Source organism: Mytilus galloprovincialis, chromosome 12, assembly GCF_965363235.1.
Source record: "Mytilus galloprovincialis chromosome 12, xbMytGall1.hap1.1, whole genome shotgun sequence".
Taxonomy (NCBI): domain Eukaryota; kingdom Metazoa; phylum Mollusca; class Bivalvia; order Mytilida; family Mytilidae; genus Mytilus; species Mytilus galloprovincialis.
The window spans coordinates 44,445,574-44,465,050 of NC_134849.1; the positions used below are offsets into that span (position 1 = coordinate 44,445,574).

Below are 19,477 nucleotides of genomic sequence, written 5' to 3' on the forward strand. Positions count from 1 at the left end.
TGATCTAGTTACAGTGTTGAATTAGTAACCTTTCAGAATGAGCTTATTGAAAGTATCGTTTTTAAATATCCGGGCAGGGAGAACCAAATTTCCGTTAAAAAATGAGTATGTGCTATCCCGTTTGAAAACAGTTTTCTACAGCTACAACCAAACCTCAAAACCTCAAAACCAAATCTTTATATCTATGGAAGAATTGGGTAAACAGTTGTTTTAGTTATTTGTGTTAACGAATCACTGGCTAAATAATTTACCCACGATCGTTAAAAACAAATGTGTATTGATTTATATTTACGAATAATGTAATTGTAGGAAAGATAAAATTTAGCAAAAGAAATTGTCAGACATTGGAAACACTAATTTTTCGATTTTTTTTAGTAAAAAAACTGCCCTTTATTAATAACAAAAGGACAAAGGAAAAAAAGTAAATTCATGATATAAAAAAAAACAGGGAATAATCTCAGGTGCTCTGTAAGGACAAGCAGATCCTGCTTCACATGTGAATTATCCGAACTGCAGCTGTATGGATTTGTTTACCAGTGCTCAATCTAATTTTTCATTAATAAGTTTAGTCTTCCTTTATATGTTATAATGTCAATAATGAAAAATAATAAAGCGCCCAATAGAAAAAAATAGAAATTAATGTAAAGTACTTCTAGAATTTATCTTTCTATTTTTTTAAGTTCTTTCTGTGTGCAAAAAACTAAAATATTTTGTTGATATTACAGAATTTGGTATTTTGTTGTTTGAAACCCTTTCAGCAGCAATTCTCTAATTCGGGGCGGTCATTTTTTTTTATTGGTTGAGGACGCGGGCGTGCGATCAAAGAATCTCCGATCGTTTGCAGAAGAATATGACAATTATTTTCAGTTTTGATTGACGTCGAGCACAATGGCCACATGCATGATTTGAACTCATAATACCAGTGTTGACATGCTAGTGGTACAACATTTGGAATTCATACACCAGTGAATACCGAGTTCCCTATGTGTCGTGTAGAAAAAATATATTATTTTGAAGTTATCAAAGGTACCAGGATTTTGTAAATTTATTCGCCAGAGGCAGCCAATAATTTATACTTGAGGCGCAAATTTAGTTTCTATGTTTCTATGTTTCTGAAGGTTTTTGAATTTATTTATAATAAACAAACTATTGTTTGTGCAAAACATGTTTAAAAATGAGAAAAAGAGTGTAACCTGGATGGGAGTGCAGACAGGTCAATTACAATATCACTATGTATGATGCTGTGAACATGTCAAAATTAACAAACTTGACCATACAATGTTAGATACTGTAAATTCAGAAATTATGGGGTGTATTTATTATTGCAATTTGTGGGAAAATATATCAGTAGGAGATCATGCATACAGATATAGTTTCAGATATCAGAATACAAGTGCTTATGATAACATGAACGGGCACTTACGGACTGCAAAAGCATCATATTTTACTGCAGATGTTGAATTTTATAATACTGTATTTTGCTCACATTATAAATTGCAGAAACAATATCTAATTATCAGAACTTCAGCTGTATTGAAATGTTCACCAGAACTAAATTATTGTTTTATTCATAATTTAGTTGTACATTTATATGAGCGCTTCTAAGATTTGTTTAAAAAAAAAGTTCTTTCTTTGTACAATGAAAAATATATTTATAGAGAGTTATGATGAAGTATAACCCTAGACCTTAGAAATTATAGGTTTGTATTTTCTAAAGGTGTCACCACAGGATCTATACTCCCTGATTAGGTGTCAAGTTTATGATCGTCTCACTAAAAGTTAACGTAACGATGAGTGAATTAAAGGATTTATTTAGCAAGGGAAGTATCTTGTTGATCTACCCTTACATCGATGTATCTTATTACATTATTAGTAATACAGATCGATCTTGAGACTTATAATTCCATAAGCAATAAAACAACTCATTTTAACTTTATTGATATGACGTTCTAGTATCCAGTTGATTATGAAACTGTCAACATTAATGTGTTTGTAAAGTTATTCGCCAGAAGCAACCAACAATTTATTTTTTGAGGCGCAAATAAAATTTGTAAGCTGCTGAAAGAAGTTGTTGATTTTTTTTAATAAACAAACTCTTGTGTATGGAAAACATGTTTTTAAAAACACAGTAGAAACTCGAGTGCAGACAGGACACTATATATGGTACCATGAACATATCGAAATTGTCAGACTTTAGTCACCTTACAATGTATAGTTATTTTTGCTTTAAAAAATTATTTGTTGTATTTATTATTGCAATTTGCGGGAAAATTGAAACATATGCGAGTTTTATTATTGGGATTTTAGGAGAAGCTTGATAAATATATATGTACCAGATATCAGAATGCAAGATCTTATGATAACATAAAAGAAGACTAACTGACTGCAAAAACACCGTGTTTACTGTCTATGTTGAATTTTATAATACTATATTTTGCTAACATATGAAATTACAGAACATGTATTGATTATCAAAACTTCAGCTTCAGTAATTGTTCACCAGCATTGCACTTATTGATTCATTCATAATTTTCAGGTGTACATGTAAATATGCGCTTACAAGATTAATTAAAAAAAAAAACAAAAAAAAAACGTTTTTTCGATGTGGAATGGTAACAAAATAATTGTTGAAAGAAGTGGTGAAGTCTTGTCAGCTTGTGTCATGCATTGATTGATTTGTATTTAACAATACTTACATCAGTAATGTACTAATTCGGGATGGTCAGTTTTTATTGGCGGAGGAATATGTAGTTTTTGCTCCTCTGTACGCTTGGCAAGACGGTTGTTATGCTTTAAATATGGTGTATTTTTTTGTTTGTTTTGGTCGCGGTTAACATCCGATGGTTTATTATTAAATCGAATAGGGAACAATTTTTTCTTAAGCGGAAATACAGGTTCTATTTGCATTGTAGTAAAAGTATATATACTTCTCTGATTAAACTTCAACTTGATACTTACAAACTGAAAAAGAAGGAATTATAGCATAAGTTTATTTTTTACAATCATTGGTGAATTTGTACTTTTCTGTATTCCCTTGTCATCAAATCGCTAAACAGGTATCCAATTTTAGGAATTAAAGCTATATATAACAGTTTATTAAGAATGAATCTACCATCTTTAAATTAAGATTAGTTATGTTGGCGTTTATGTAGGATTCCAAAATGTCTTTAATAAACTTCAGTCTATATCTATATACAAAATTGTTAACACACAAAACAAAAGACGTTGTAATACCTTAAAAGGTCTGTATGCATGTCAAACCACAGTGCAAGCAGAAATAAATGAATTTAAATATCTGTATATGCTTTTTGGTGAGGGATATAAATTCGGATAACTATTAATAACTCGTTGGTATTATCACGCGATACTCGAGTACTCGATTGGGATTTCAAAACTATGTACTTAAAATTTTGTGATTTGTTGTTCAACGGACGACAAACCACCTATATAAGTATCTGAAAAAAGGAATATCAAACCAAAAATAACAAAATGCTCATAACCTTTCAGCACTCATTAAAAAAAACCAGTTAAAGCAATATGAATTAAAAAAAACCAATTTGAAATTTATAACAACAATATCATTTGATAATCGTTATGAAAACACATTTAACATGTTTCATATCAACAAAGGCGTAATTATTAGACGTCATCCATTATTAGGGACACTCGGTTTTGAAACTTTGTAAATTACAGACTTGCAGACGAAACTATTTGGTCTGATGGTACCGAAGTGACAGAATGGCTAAAACGACATTCATACAGTGCCGATTATGGCTCCCGTTTAATATCAGACCGCTCTAAAACACTAAAAGCTAATCAGTAGGATTTCTATTCTGAAGGATCTGGAATGTCTTATAATCCTGAACAAAGTCGTATACATGCGTAACAGATTCCTACGGATCAGGAAAGGTCAAGTGAGGTCGAATGCGAACCGTCTTTGCCGAAATCATTCTGGAACAGTCTAGTTACAAAAACGATGTTCGACAATGATATCCACGTCAGAGCCCTAACAATTACAGAACACGATACGATTGAGTCCACACAAAGCAATTTGCAATGACCATAATGCGACCGTTTTCTTACGGATATTTTCCCTCAGAGTCAGTGCACAATTTCGCCTGGAAATGGCTGAATTAGGTAGAATCGTGAAAAATATCTCACTGTTAACGTGCTTGAATAATTGTTTTAGACAATATTATAAAAGTTTGAATTTCCAACCCCGATTCACAGGACCTTGATCTTGATCGGAAATGGTGCTGTTAATGACGTCTCTAACAATCGTGAACTTGTGACCCCGCCTAAGCCATGTTTAGTGTAAAGTGTTCGCCCCGGTATGTATAGTCTACGTATTTACGTACAACAAAATATAAAGTATTAGGGAAAAAAGTATTTTATTTACTAGTATGATTAATCAATGATGCTAATTTAAATCAATGGAACATCTGTAAGAATGATCAGAATGATCAATTCAATATGAAGAAGACAGCAATGTTCTAACAGGGAACCGATTAGTCGAGTATGGTTTTTGGTTTCGATACTCTGTACAATTGATCAATAATCTAATTTTCGAGTATTGTTGACGTCCCTATATTATTTGGATCACTAAATTTAGTTTAAGTTCTGGATGTTCTAAGTGTATTTTGGAAAGTTTAACACTGGAAAACCACAAGTGTTTCTTATTTTTTATAAAAAAATTGACACATAATACATTATGCTTGTCATACTAATGTTCATTTTTTACTGGTCTAAAGCAGGATGAAGATTTATAAGAACGTAAACAAATCACAACATAAATAATGCTGCGGCAATAAACGCTATAGATATTAAAATGCACAGGCGTAATTGCGGCTCGTAAAAAGAAGACACAGTTGGTTCACACTTTTGAGTAAAAATAGCATTTACTCTTCTATTCGTATATGCTTGTAGAAATATTAATAGTATACTTACGGATATCTGTAAGATTGAATACATTCTTTCCTTAAAAGATAATAAATATATATCACATGTGATAAGGTAAAATAGTGCATCCATCTGTATTTCTTATCCTTGGGTTTTTGTTGCATTCGAATTACACTTCATTCATAATGTTCTATGTGATACTTCATTGCTTTAAACTAATTTTGAACCAAATATAAAAAAGAGGATGTGGTATGATTGCCAATGAGACAAAATTAACTGTCCACAAGAGACCAAAATGACACAGAAATTAACAATTATAGGTCATCGTACGTTACACATGTTACAGGGACAATCAATAGAAAATTAGTGTTTACAAAGCAAAACATAAATAACATTTTATAAAGATCATGCCTGACGAGCTAATACTTTTTGTGTTTCTTTGTTGCTTATGACGTGGCTCTGTACTTACGCATTCTCTCATTGTGTTATTGTGTCATGGTAATTTTTCGTTTATATATTTGTTTGCTTTTATAGTGATTAAGCTAACAACACGATGTTTACTGCTGTACCTCTATTTTTGACATATGTAAATACCACAGAACTGAACTGCAGCATATGCATTTTATGGTGCCCTCGATGACCAACAATTAAACTCAAGTTTTAACCAAACAGCGCATGAAATTACAATATTCCTGTTCTTGAAATAGAACAAACTTAAACTTCAAAGCTTTCCGAAACCTGTTAATATAGACTACTTAATTGATTGAATACCAATCACAATTCACGCTTTACATGAAATATCAAGTTTAACGTCTTCTTTGTTTTAAATATGATATTCTAAAAAACATACTTATGATTTTTCAATGGACACTGTTTATCATTTAAAAACAGATCTAATTGAGATTAAATAGTATCGTACTGTATCTAAGGGATGTAAGGTGTAACATTTATATATCAAGTGTTTGATGTGAAACAAACTTTATCAGCGTTTAGCTAATACATGTATTATGTCCCGTCTTGTTGTCGGGAACCAAGCGAATACATTCCAACCCTCTCATCATTAATGCAAATATAAAAACTCGCGGAACAAAAACGAAATTGTGAAAATACAGAGAAAATATAAAAAAAGATGTCGTTTGATTTCCAACGAGAGAACTCTCCACAAGAGACCAAATGACACAGAAAGTAGTAGCTATGGGTAACCGTTTGGGCTTCAACAATGAACAAACCGCATAGTCAGCTATAAAAGACCAAGAAATGACAAATGTAAAACAATTCAAACAAGAAAACTAACAGCCTAATGTATGTTCAAAAAAATATTTTAAATAATTATGTATTACATCAACAAACGACAACCACTGAATGACAGGCATATTATACAAACAGAATGTGGCGGGGTTAAACAGGTTAGCGGGATTCCCCATAACCCAGGACAGTTGTGTTATACATGTAGTACAACATAAGAACAAACTATAAACATCAGTTAAAAAGGCTTAACTCATCAGATGAAAACAAATATAAATGCATCTAACAAAAACACAGAGTGACGTGGCCGGGTACTTGTATATCCCAACAACAAAAAGACACTGAGTAAAGGTCTGAGGGTACTCTTATGTAATGAAAGCTAGCTCAAACCCTCTACCAACTAATAAAAAAAGATGTGCATCGAATGTAATTTTCAAAATTTGAGAGTAGTATGTAATTCATGTGTAAGACTTTTCTTATTGTTCATGTAGAAAATTATGTGCTTTATCATTTTTACGGATGTTTTTTCTAAAAATAACGCAATCATTTTGCTTGATTCTTTTTTTGCTACATGTAGGAAGATAACTCAAATGAAGTGATCTTTATATCATAATCAGTTATGAATTTACCTTTTGAAAATTGAAGCAAGAAAACAAGTCCGGTGACCCAATTTCTTTCTTAATCTAAAAGCATTTTATAAGACCGATCTCGCATTATATCTTAAAATTCTATAATGTAATTTTTCTTTTTATCACACAAAAATGGAGTTTCCGTGTATAATCTTTACAAAATCTGATAATTTTACTCAACCTGTAGCATGCCAAAAAGTTCTTTTATATATATATTTTTGAAAAAAGAATGATAAAAACTACATTTTGACAAATTATTAAATTCTATAAATTTAAATTAAGTCACCCTATCCACCTTAAGCTACAAAAATGTCTGATTGATCGCTTATATTGAAAATATAGTTAATTCTGTAAACCAACATATTTTAAAAAGCAATTAATTTTCTCAGGGACAAAAACAAAGCAAATATATGCAGTCCAGAATCGTCTCTTGAATAATTTTACAAGTCTACAAGTTTCCCACGACATCAAATGAAAGGGGTTAAGAAAAATGTGTCGAAATTGATTTGTTTAGACTCACGCATTTGCAAACAGTCATTTAACAAATGCATTATATTAAAAAACAAATTCCTGTACATTAATGCAAGAAATAAGGATGTAATTGACTACAGATATATATTTATATAAACATGTCTAAATTGAAAACAACGTTCAAACCTATGATAGTGTTGGATAAAAACCGCAATTTTTATACGTGTGCATGTAACAAATTTCGTTGTAGAAGGGTCTAAATACAGCTATATAGACAATAACTGTTTAGTGTCTTTAAATATCAACTGTATCTGTACGAGGCTAGGAAACAAGGTGTATGCGAGCTTTTAGCGAGCTACTACACCTGTTTCGAGCCGAGTACAAATACAGCTGATATTTAAAGACACTAAACAGTTATTGTCTTTATCCTGCAATTAATTCTGTATATTGTTTGTGCTTTGAAAGACACAAAAACTAACATATTTAGCATTTATTTTCGATTTGTAATCCCTTGAGGCCCGCGTAGTAATATCAAAATCACACATTACGCTGAAGACGGGTTCGCAAAAAAAGAATCTCGAATGGTCAACAATAATACATCGCTCAAGGTGAATAAATATCTATTTTAACATAACAACTAATTTCAACAGTAAAAACAAATAACAAAACATTGTCCAATTTGAAACAGAAGTGTAAGAGTTGTCCTACGCTTCAGACTTGACATTCACTAAACAAGCATGCTGAAATTGACATGGTTGATTTTGTAACACAATCATACACATTCATGTTTTGAAATCGACAATTGTCATCGTCATTGGAATACACATTCTGAGGTCACACAGGTTCAAACAATACTCAGTCCGGCAGTGGACGGAGCTTTAAAGCGATATCTGTATAGTATGCAGATAAAGCATAGCGATATCTGTAGGGCTGTATCTGTATAGTAGGACACCCAATTGCAGGATAAATATATATGACATTATGTAACAAGATATTTTTCTGTCTATTTTGGTTGCTACCAGTCTCATTTAGGTATTGATTAATTTTTTAAGCCTTTATGTATCTAAAGTGTATGGACCATAGTCACAATTAATGATCTATTTAATTTCTTTCGGAACCTACCCACAGTCTGAACATCTATATAGCCATCCATGTTGTGGATATTCTTTTTCTTTGACTGGTGAACATCCACTAAAATAAAAAAAAGATTGTTTCACCATTTTCGAAAAACAATAAATGTCTTTAAAAACTTCTTCTTGTCAATTTCTGTTTGAATGTATAGGAGATATATTAATTATATTTCTTTTAACAATTATATATTTTTTCAATATATAGAAAACCTGCTTATTTTAAAAAAGAGACAGATTTATGTATGATTTTTTTACCAATGAAAGTAGAATGAAGAAAAGATAAGAAATCTCTGAGATATTATGATATATGCTGAATATGAAAGTTAAATGTTAAGGTTTTTTTTTCACACAACTAATTCCTTATTTTAAAAATATTAAAAAACGAGATACGGACTGATGTATGACTTTTATTATCAATGAAAGTAGAATAGTGTTGTAAAGTTTACAAAACTATGAGTTGTTATGACATATGGGTGGATATATAAGTATAAGGTGTATTATTTTACTTTTTTCACATATTATAGTTAATAATGAATTAGTGCGGTAATAAAATGACTTGCGAGAAGTCAAACTGTGTCTTTAATTTTATTGTAGACTCTTGTCCTCATTAAACATGCTTCCCTTTTTTCAAATTTAGTTACTGAAAAAAGCATTTCTATACCAGGTATACTGAGATCTACAAATACAATGTATATGAAACATACTTAATTTTCTACTTCTGTTCACAGATGTCTTTAGACAGATTTGTACTTCATTTTTTAATAAAAAGTATAATTGATTGATTTAAATCTCCAACATTTTTAAGACCCAGGGTACTTGTGTATACGAAATGCGCAACTGACAAACTAAAACAGTTATCCTGATATTTCTCTGAGATGACGCTTTGGAGAAGGGTAAATATACAGATGTTGTCATACAGCTTAAAAAAATCGACGAAAGAAAAAAGACTACATTATAGAAAATAAGAGACGAAAGCTAAAAGTTGAAGAATTTTCATAACATAAAAAATAGTGTTACTCTTATTAGTTATCGTGTTAGTCCGTTTCGATTTAAAGTAAAAACACCTGATAATTTTATAAGGCAATCAAAGGTCATAAAGAAAACAATTGGAAGCAAAATAATAATCCTTTGTTGATTTGTTTTAGAAATATATTTCGGTTAAGTATTCATAGAAATGATCATTAGTTACTACCTTTAGATAAATAGTTTATACTGTCAATATAAAGAATGGCTTGGTGATGGAGATCTCTGGACCAAGACATTCCGGTTGTTTACTCAAAGCTTGAAATAATTGTTTTCATTTTTAAATAGTTTGACACTATGAATAAACATTAAGATATTTTTTACGGTCATTCGCGGTTTTCGAAAACATAAATTTGGATATTTACCTTAAAGTATATGAACCGATTAGTTGCCTGATGTCATCCACAGTAACTGCTTTACTATCGAAGGATATCTTTGGAAACTCGGGAAGAGAGTCAATATCTAGTTTGCTGATCTCTTCTTTCATCTTATTAATCTGTTGTACCATAGTTTCATCCGGTCTGGCGTTATCTAGATCCAGTCTTCTTCTATCTAAGTTCTGTCCAGCAACAAGTGTTGATTTAGCAGCAGATAAAATATTCATGAGTTTATCTTTCTCCTTCGTTGATTGTTCTTTTACTAAAGCAATCATCTGAGAAACAGATTTATCAACCATGCATTTAATATTGTTGCTTTGATCGGTGATAGCTTTTATGACAGATTGTACATCATTATCAAACGATTTCAAGCTATCCTCTATTTTCGTTATATTTTGATTTGCTTCATTGGTCTTGTCACGAATTTGATTTTCGTTTTCTCCTCGTAATTGAGCAATAACATCGACCAATTTCGAAAATGTATGACCATTGTGATTTCCTGTCACACAGCTGGTACATACCGGTACATTGCATGTATTACACATTAGGTTGAATTCTTCTTTGTGTTGGCTACATCTAGATTTACCTTCCGGGATAAGTTCGGAGGCGTGTTGAAACTGGTGATTTGTCGATAACTTCTGCCTTTTATGCAGCGACTTACAGTTTTCACAATAATATTGTTCACAATCTAAGCAGTATTGTGATCCAGGGGCACTCACACAAATTTCACATGTTTTAGACGCAGCCTGAGCCATGTTGTACTGAAATAAAATCACAAGACTGATAGGTGATTTATCACATGACATACAATTTTATCTTATCAAATACTTGTTCAAATACATACATTAACACAACAGGTAACACGAGTTACTTACAATTTACACTTGAATACCCCGAAGTAAACACACCCATCAAATTGAGTAGGAATAAAATATGGGATACCAAGCTCGCGTGTCGTCTTCCTACGACATTTTAGTGACGATTAATTAAAAAAAGGTAAACCGTATGCAATGAAATATCTCGAGTCATATCGTTGTGTCTTGTTGCAATCCAAAGATCACATCCTTAATCCTTGTCGTCCAATCTACATGTCAAACTGATTGTTAAGATCATCGTCTTGCATAGGCATGCAATAGTTATCCCTGGGCGTTAATCAATTTAAAATCAATCAAAAATGTTTTTATACTGCATCTATATTGAAGTAACGTGTATTTCCTAAAAATAATAACAAAGCTATATTTTGTATAAAGTCAATTTCATCATGGAACACATTTCTCCACAATCAGAGGTCCATTTAGGAATGAAAATAAGTTTGACATTTGTATTACGATTTAAAACGTTATCAATTTATTAATTCAAATTGCAGCATAAAAACAATATAATGTAAATGTCAGAATATTGTTTTTTTTACTCAGCGCAAAACTGGGGAAGGGCTCCGTAGAACCTCGCCCTTTTTCCAATTTTTCAGCCTCATACACAAATGTTTCTATTTTCGTAACATTGTATATTCACCATTAACATCCGCTTTTTCAAAAGAATTTGTGGAACCCTAAAATCCTCTACCACAGAAATCCCGATAGGAATCACAGGCCTTCAATATCAGTTTTTTTTTAACCAATGTCATATGCAAGATTCTAATGCAATTTGGATGTAACAATTGTTTTCATTGGCTAAAAGATGCCGTCAAATCCACAGTTGACCAAGCATAACTAAGGAGGGACCCGCCATTTTGAATTGATTGAATCAACAAATGTTCGTTTACTACTATATAATCGAAAATAAAACAACACCTACCTCGAATTCGCTGTTTTAATGTAATTTTATCCGAATTTGAAGCGTACAGGTAACGTAATAACCTCGAGTTTGTAAGTTTTCATTTGTATGACGTCACGTTTAGCCATGACGTCTTTGTGCCAAAATCATTCATGAAGTTTCGAGGATTTTTTTCTATTTTTCAAATTTAGACATTTTTTCAAGTTTTATCGTATTTTTTCTATTTATAATGCATTAGAATCGGAATAATAGTATATATATATATATATATTTGTAACAATATTCAATGAGTTCTATTTAAGGATTACAGTACTGTAGTTGAAGAGTTGCTACCGTCAATTGTAGATTTGACGGTCGCAAATGCAGTTTAGAGGAGACAGTAAAACGGAGATTTGCGATCGTCAAATCAAAATTGACGGTGGCAACTCTTCAACGACAGTACTCTTAGAACTCATTGAATATTGTTACAAATAAATATTGACAGAAAATACAAAAAGTCCACCATTTTCAAAATAAACAATGCCTACAACAAGTTAGGAAAATGACAGTTCGTTTGATGAGTTTGGGCTTTTGATTATGCCAATTTGGTTAAAGTCGCTACGTTTTGAATTTTCTACAGATTCGGTATTTTGGTTATTTTACCATTGTTTAACAAAGGGTTGTTCTCAACATTGGCTACAAGTTGCACAAAGCAGTGCAAAACACAACTTCCTTCGTATTATGATAAGGAATGTCAATTTTTACATACCAATATACATATAATATCATAGCAACTATTATTTATATTGAAAGGTCTTATGTTGCAAACAACTACTGTTCCTCCATATAACATGAAATAACTCCAAAGCCACTTACGATCGATGATAATCAAGACACCCATCTTTTACGTTTAACTCATGCATACGTCAAATGAATTTATATATTCCAAATCCTATTATTTTTTTAAAGAAAGTAAATAATTTAAAATCCTTAAGCTGATTATGTTATTTGTTCAATTGTAAGTCTGATCTTCTTTGTGATGATAAAATGTATGTAGTTTATTTGAAAAGCTTCCTATCATTTGTGACAATGAATCATTCTGTGATTTTCTAATTTCATCTCCGCAGTTCGCTCAACGCCATTATCAATGTCCGGATCCATCATTGCACTAAGAAAAAAGAAAAATATTGACGTTCAATAAAGTAAAGCAAGTCTTAAAATGATAATTATACACCCATCATTTAACACAATAAATTTCCTACCCAAAAGATTCATACGCCTTCGAACTTATACGTGAAAAGACAAGTAATTCACGTTCCCACTGTGCCAAGAAAATCTGAATTACTGAAAAATAAGGGAGAGTTTGAACAAAAGATTTACATCACAGGTGTATTCAAAATTAAACACCAAAGCCGCAATTCCCCGCAGCAAATTCTAATTTCTTTCAACTGCCGGGAAATCATGTAAATCACGTACAAATCTTTCATACTTTATATTCAAATAATTTCCAACTTTTCTGGACTCTAAGTGATTTAGAGTTATGACACATTATATTTATACTTAACTATTGCTGAATATTGTTGACCTCTCAATGCCTTTTTTTTTGTGTGTCACTATGAAGCGATCACATTAGCTTAAATTAGGTGTAATAACACCATTGAATTTCTTCTATTAGTCTTTGATATAATTGCACTTTCAAAACAATTGTGCAGAATTTATCCTTGCTTCAAATAAAGAAGTACTTGGCATGAGTAAAGTTTTATCCTGTCCAGTACTAAAGAAACCCAATTCAAATAACATTACATTGCTTATAAGACAACAACCATCACTGGAAGTGAACCAATCAAATTTCCCCCTTATTTAACCTGTGTATAAGATTTAGTTTCCAAATTTTCTATAGAAAACCCAAATAAAAAAATAATGGTGCTTTGAAATACCCAAGACATATGTTTATGACCCAGAACTGTTTCACTGCAATAAAATGTAGGATTAATTACCTACAACTGTCAAATTCAAGGAAACATTTTTTTCGACCGATTATCGTATACAACGAAATTTGACGTACAATGATTTAATGGTATTACATCTAAGCCCTACGGTTTATTTTTTTCAGGGCTGTCATTATTTATTATCTAAATTTATCATGTTTTTCACCTTGAATAAATATTTATTCTTGAAAAGGTGTGTTTTTATATCACAGCTCCAAAAGTTCCCCAGATACATCAGATGAAACTTAATCAAGACATAGATATGACAGACATAAAATTCAATGTATCTAGCTTTTTACACTTGTTTACTTAGTTTCCATAAAACCATATCGCTCCAATCTTGTATTTTTTTAAATAACCTTTAAATTTACTTTATCAAAATAGAGTCGTCCTTGTACGATACATTTCGGATTGGAAGTGACAACAAGTTTCGAAATAAAATAAAATATAAGTAAAAAATCGTCTCCGCCTGTGTTCCTTCCTATGTCAGTCCTTTTGAGTGTTGCAAAAAGATGAATATACCCTAGGTGTCACCATACGAAGGAAAGTTAGACAATATAACGCTTAAAAGAAAAGACAAACAGGCAAAACTGCAAAACAGCAGTCCACAAACCACTATATAAAACATTAAGATTTGAGGTACAGAAGCCAAACCATGTGCATACTATTATCATGAAAGTAATATCTTGTCATAGGTTGTATTCGATTATGACACAATCGAAACATTGATGTCGACATGCGAATCACATGATTAAGTGACCTGTGTCTGGAGTATTTCGTGTGTAAAATTCACATGCTATGTTAAATTAAAAATCAATACGCATCAAATTGAAAACATTAAATTATTGTACATTTTCAATTGGTATTCATACTTACTTTGCTAGGATCATAAAACACGAAACTTGATAAAAAAAAAACTAAAAAAAACCAGATGTATAACTATTAAATATACAAACGAGTCTAAATTGAAAACTACGTTCAAACCTATGATTGCGTTGGATAAATAAGGCAACAGTAGTATACCGCTGTTCAAAACTCATAAATCTATGGACAAAAAACAAAATCGGGATAACAAACTAAAACCGAGGGAAACGCATTAAATATAAGAGGAGAACAACGACATAACACTAAAATGTAACACACATAGACAAAATCCCACGAGAATAATATATATAACATCAAAACCAAATACATGAATTTGGGATAGACAAGTACCGTGACAAGTCTTATCGCAATGTGAATTTACACTCAAAAATAAGAGAAAACAAACGACACAACGTTATAATGTAATACACACAGAAACGAACTATAATATAACAATGACCATATTCCTGACTTGGTACAGGGAATCTTTAAAGGAAAAAATGGTGGGTTGAACCTGGTTTTGTGGCATGCCAAACCTCGCACTTTTATGGCCATGTGAAATATAACATCAAAATGACAACACAGGACTACAATATAAATAAATTGGAGAACACAATTGACAAAGAATCACACGAACAACAGCCAACAAAAGGCAACAAGTTCAAAATTTTAATACGCCAGAAGTGTATTTCGTCCACACAAGACCTATGTGTGACGCACAGATACAAAAGTTTGAAAGCCGAAACGAGTACAAAGTTGAACAGCATCGAGGACCAAAAGATCAAAAAGGTTGTGCCAAAAACGGCAAGGGTTTTCTGTTAAGTTACCAGAAAATCCCTATAATTTAGAGTAATTTATACTTTTGCAAACAGTAAATTTAATAAAATGAATTTTCAAAAGATGTACATGATAAAGCTGAAGTATTAACTAATTACAGGAAACAACTGAAATACATTTACATAACCAGACATTTGAAACACAAAAGTAGACACATCCGAATACGTTTAAACCTCTACGCCAAGTGACGTCCTATTTGAAACTGAAAAATGACGAAAAAATGACGTCATTTGAATTAGTAAAACAGAGCATCAAAAAATGAAAAATGACGTCACATAAGAATGAATGAGATAGAATTAGGATTAATTTAAGATTATATATTTGAACTAAATACTGATATTGCATTTAATAACAAAGCACATTTTAATTCTTATTTATATAAAACTGAGGTAGCAATTAACTATATTATAAAACTATGTCCAGTTTGCTATAAATCTAACTTCAAACGTAAAATATCGTACTGATTACTTTGAACGAAATCAAATCTGATAAATGAAGGCGGTGATTAATTTTCTTTACCATAACACATAAATATAATAGAAAAGACGTCAACACATTTGAAAAAATCCGATGAGAATTACAAATATAACATTAAACATTTAAACTAAATACATGAATTTGAGATGGATAAGTACCGTACCACGTCTTATAGTAATGCGAGTTCACACTCGGCAAAACAGTCACAATCGGGAATAAGTCACGTTTGGTAATTAAAAGATTAGACGACATTATGACAAAACACAATCTACCATGTGGTAAAAATGTCCTTAGCTAGTTTGGTCAACGAAACATCGTATGGATCCACCAAATCGTGATGGTGTCCATAAAATTTACGGAGTGTCAATTTTAATCTGTCCTCCTCATAACTTTGTTGGAGCAGTTTCTGCGTAAGGAGCACACTCCTGTATATGAAGTCCGTATAGTGTGAACAAGCACGAGAATAACGTACCAATTGTGATATGTAAACACCATACGAAGGGGCAGAGGGTATGTTACTGCTGAGAAATGGGAAATTGATAATTGGGAAGTTGAAATCGTCCCGTTTATCGTCCATCTACGTCAATATTGAGGAAAAGATCAAGGTATGAAGCAGTCCTTCTAGTATCAGTGGTATCCTTAATTTCAAGTTCACTTGGATATATGAGATGTAAGTATTGGCTGAAATATGGGTTATTCAATGATAGAACATCATCAATATATCGGAAAGTAAAATTAAAGAATTTCGCAAGGTGCTTTTTCTTTTTGTCTTTTAGAAGGTTCTGAATGAATTCTGCTTCATACGAGTACAAAAACAAATCAGCCAGCAGGGGTGCACAATTAGTACCCATTGGAATACCGACTGTCTGTTGAAATATAAATCCTCCAAACTCAACAAATATATTGTCGATCAAAAAGTCCAGCATTTTGATAATATCATCTTCTGTATATTTTCTGGGAGATTCAGTGTGATTTTTCACAAAATATGAATTATTGTAACCCAAAACAAGAAATTTGTATCTACGATTTCCATTTTTATAGAAAGAGCTCTGTTTTATGAGATGGTGTAGTCGATCTTTCAACTGAGCATGGGGAATAGTAGTATATAGCGTAGAAAAATCAAAAGTTTTTATGTTGCTGCAAAATTGCAAAGATTGTGATTGAAGGTTAAGCAGTAGATCTTTCGATTTTTTGAGAATCCACATCTGGTTAACACCACTGGTAGAATATATCTCCTCACAATATTTTTGAAGCCCATCTATAACTGTCGAAAGAATAGTAGTCAGTACTTTAGAAAGATGTTTGGTTGAACATTTTGAAGACTCAGCTATGTATCGTTCTTTATATGAAGTTGTGTGTAACCGCAATTTTTATACGTGTGCATGTAAAACAAATTTCGTTGTAGAAGGGTCTAAATACAGCACAAACAACATTTTCCAAAAGACCAAAAAAGTGAAAAAGTATATTTAAACAAAACGCATTTGACTCACAGGTCGAACAACTGATGTTCTTTAACCCTGATGACTGCCATTTGCGATTGCCCCAAAAAAATGATCACAAGATGTAACAAAATGGATCTTAATATAAATTTAACACTAAACAGAAAACAATTAACTTGTGGCCACGATGTTATGCCACAAAAATGAGGTGTCAATATTTTTTATACTATTAAATATATATATATATTTGAAAAATATTCTCATTTCACGACTTTTATGCTTTTACTTTCATTCACACCATCATTACAACAAAAAAACATAAATAAAAAAATGAACTCACAGCTGCTGTTAGTGCTAATGAATAATGCAATATTTTGCAATTCAAAGAGAAAAATACATATATTTAACTTTGAAAGATAAAGTGAAAAAGTATAAACAGTAATACCGAACTCGAAGGTATATGAAAAAGAGGAAAGTTCATAAAGAAATTATGGAAACAAACGTTATACTTTATCAACCAAAGTCCCATTGTATATATTATAAAACCGTGAAAATGCACTGACAGAATATATCTAAAAAACCCTCTACACTTAAACTTGTACAGTTTAATTTGATATAGAAAAGAGAGAACCAACCTGAAGACAGATAGGACAAGTAGATAGTACACGTATACACGTCGGTACACATATCTTTGTGTTCATTTTTTTGTGGTTTTAATAACGAAGATGAATCATAATCTAAAAACTCTGTTTGTCCTCTCCCAATGCGTACTTTCTGATCTCATCAATGGATTATTGATTGACAGCACTACGACGACAACTATCTTAGCGTTATAACTGACAACATTATAGTGCCGTCATCGGTTTGCTAATGGAGGAAAGGCAATCACTTCATATGTTAGAGCAGGTAGTGAGTACTTTACAACAGAAAGTACAATATCTTGAACAGAAGGACATTTCAAAGCATACAACAGATATTTTGGCTTTGCAGTTAAAAGTCAATACTGTAAATGATTCATGCAGTATATGTCAAAACAATTTGGGAGATCTAGAAAGCAAATTCAAAGATTTATAAATGAATTCTACTTTGTTGAAGGATGAAAAGCAGAAACTATCACAAGACGTTACAATCCTGAGTCAAAACCAATCAGTTGGTAACATAGGAAATTTAAAACAGCAAGTACAGGCAACAACAAACAGAGTAAACCAACTCGAATATAGCAATACGGTGACGCATCAGGATATTATTGCCCTCTCGAAAATAACTAACCAAAATAAATTGGATATCATAACTGTTGGCCAAAATCTTACTCAGCAAATCACATCGGTTGAACAAGAATACCGAAAGAAAACACAAAATGGTTAGCATCCATGTAGATATTCATAAGTATGACATATTTGCATGAACAGTCTTTTAAAATTTAATGCTGAAAACAACTTTTCTTTCATTGTAGGTCCAATGTTTTTTTAAGTATTATAACCTTATGTATAATTTATATGAATACTAGTGCAAATGTGAAATTTTTAAACGGCTTTATGATTATACCTTTTGTTATTCATTTCATTATCAAGAAATAAGTTATATATATTCTTATAGATACTTTCGATTGGAATTCTTGTTCACATTACACGTGTTCCCGAATAATAACAATTTTAATATTTCAGATACAGCTATTAAACGGTTAACCAATGACCTCCATTTGAGAATAGTAAGTTTGGAAACTAATATGACTTTTCTGAATACTCAGGTAGCATCATTTACACATAACAATCAACCAGGTTATATAATAGATAATAATGCAACCAGCTTTCTTGTATTCTTGTTTTCCTTTTATACAATAATATTTCCTTTATTTTACAATATACGTTGAACTGCAATATTTCATCGAGTATATGTTTCAACTCCCTCAGGCAAAGTTGGCTTTAGATGAATTTGGCTATTATTTTAGGTATTTTTTGACATACAGCACTTCAACGGTTTCGGTACTTATACATCTTCGGATTTCAAATGTTTGGCTTTGAGCGTTCCTGATGAAGGTAAATCCAGAAAAGCGCTTCGGACGCAAGAAATTAATAACGTGTTGTTTTCAATATTTTACATCACTGGGTCGATACCTCTGCTGGTGGACTATTAGTCCCCGAGGGTATCATCAGCTCGGTAGTCAGTATTTCGGTACTGACATGATTTAACAAACTCTACTAAAATTGTCCGTTTATAAATTTATAAATTATTAAGAAACTAAGGTTTCAACTCCCTCAGGCAAAGTTGGCTTTAGATGAATTTGGCTATTATTTTAGGTATTTTTTGACATACAGCTCTTCAACGGTTTCGGTACTTATACATCTT

At 31.7% G+C, this 19,477-nt stretch overlaps 2 protein-coding genes across 2 annotated transcripts in view; both read right to left on the bottom strand.

Moving 5' to 3' along the window:
- Positions 1-4,943: 4,943 nt before the first annotated feature.
- LOC143053675 (E3 ubiquitin-protein ligase TRIM71-like) overlaps positions 4,944-19,477 on the bottom strand; it is a 63,164-nt gene continuing 48,630 nt past the window's right edge. Inside the window, exons 2-3 of the mRNA XM_076226464.1 lie at positions 8,367-8,435; positions 4,944-4,977 (exon numbers count right to left, since the gene is read on the bottom strand). Coding sequence (XP_076082579.1) covers positions 4,944-4,977; positions 8,367-8,435 — 103 coding nt within the window. The remainder of the gene's footprint in view (positions 4,978-8,366; positions 8,436-19,477) is intronic.
- LOC143055128 (uncharacterized) overlaps positions 9,008-19,477 on the bottom strand; it is a 29,646-nt gene continuing 19,176 nt past the window's right edge. The window contains exons 3-4 of the mRNA XM_076228269.1: positions 9,790-10,284; positions 9,008-9,050 (exon numbers count right to left, since the gene is read on the bottom strand). Of these exons, the coding sequence (XP_076084384.1) occupies positions 9,008-9,050; positions 9,790-10,284 (538 nt within the window). The remainder of the gene's footprint in view (positions 9,051-9,789; positions 10,285-19,477) is intronic.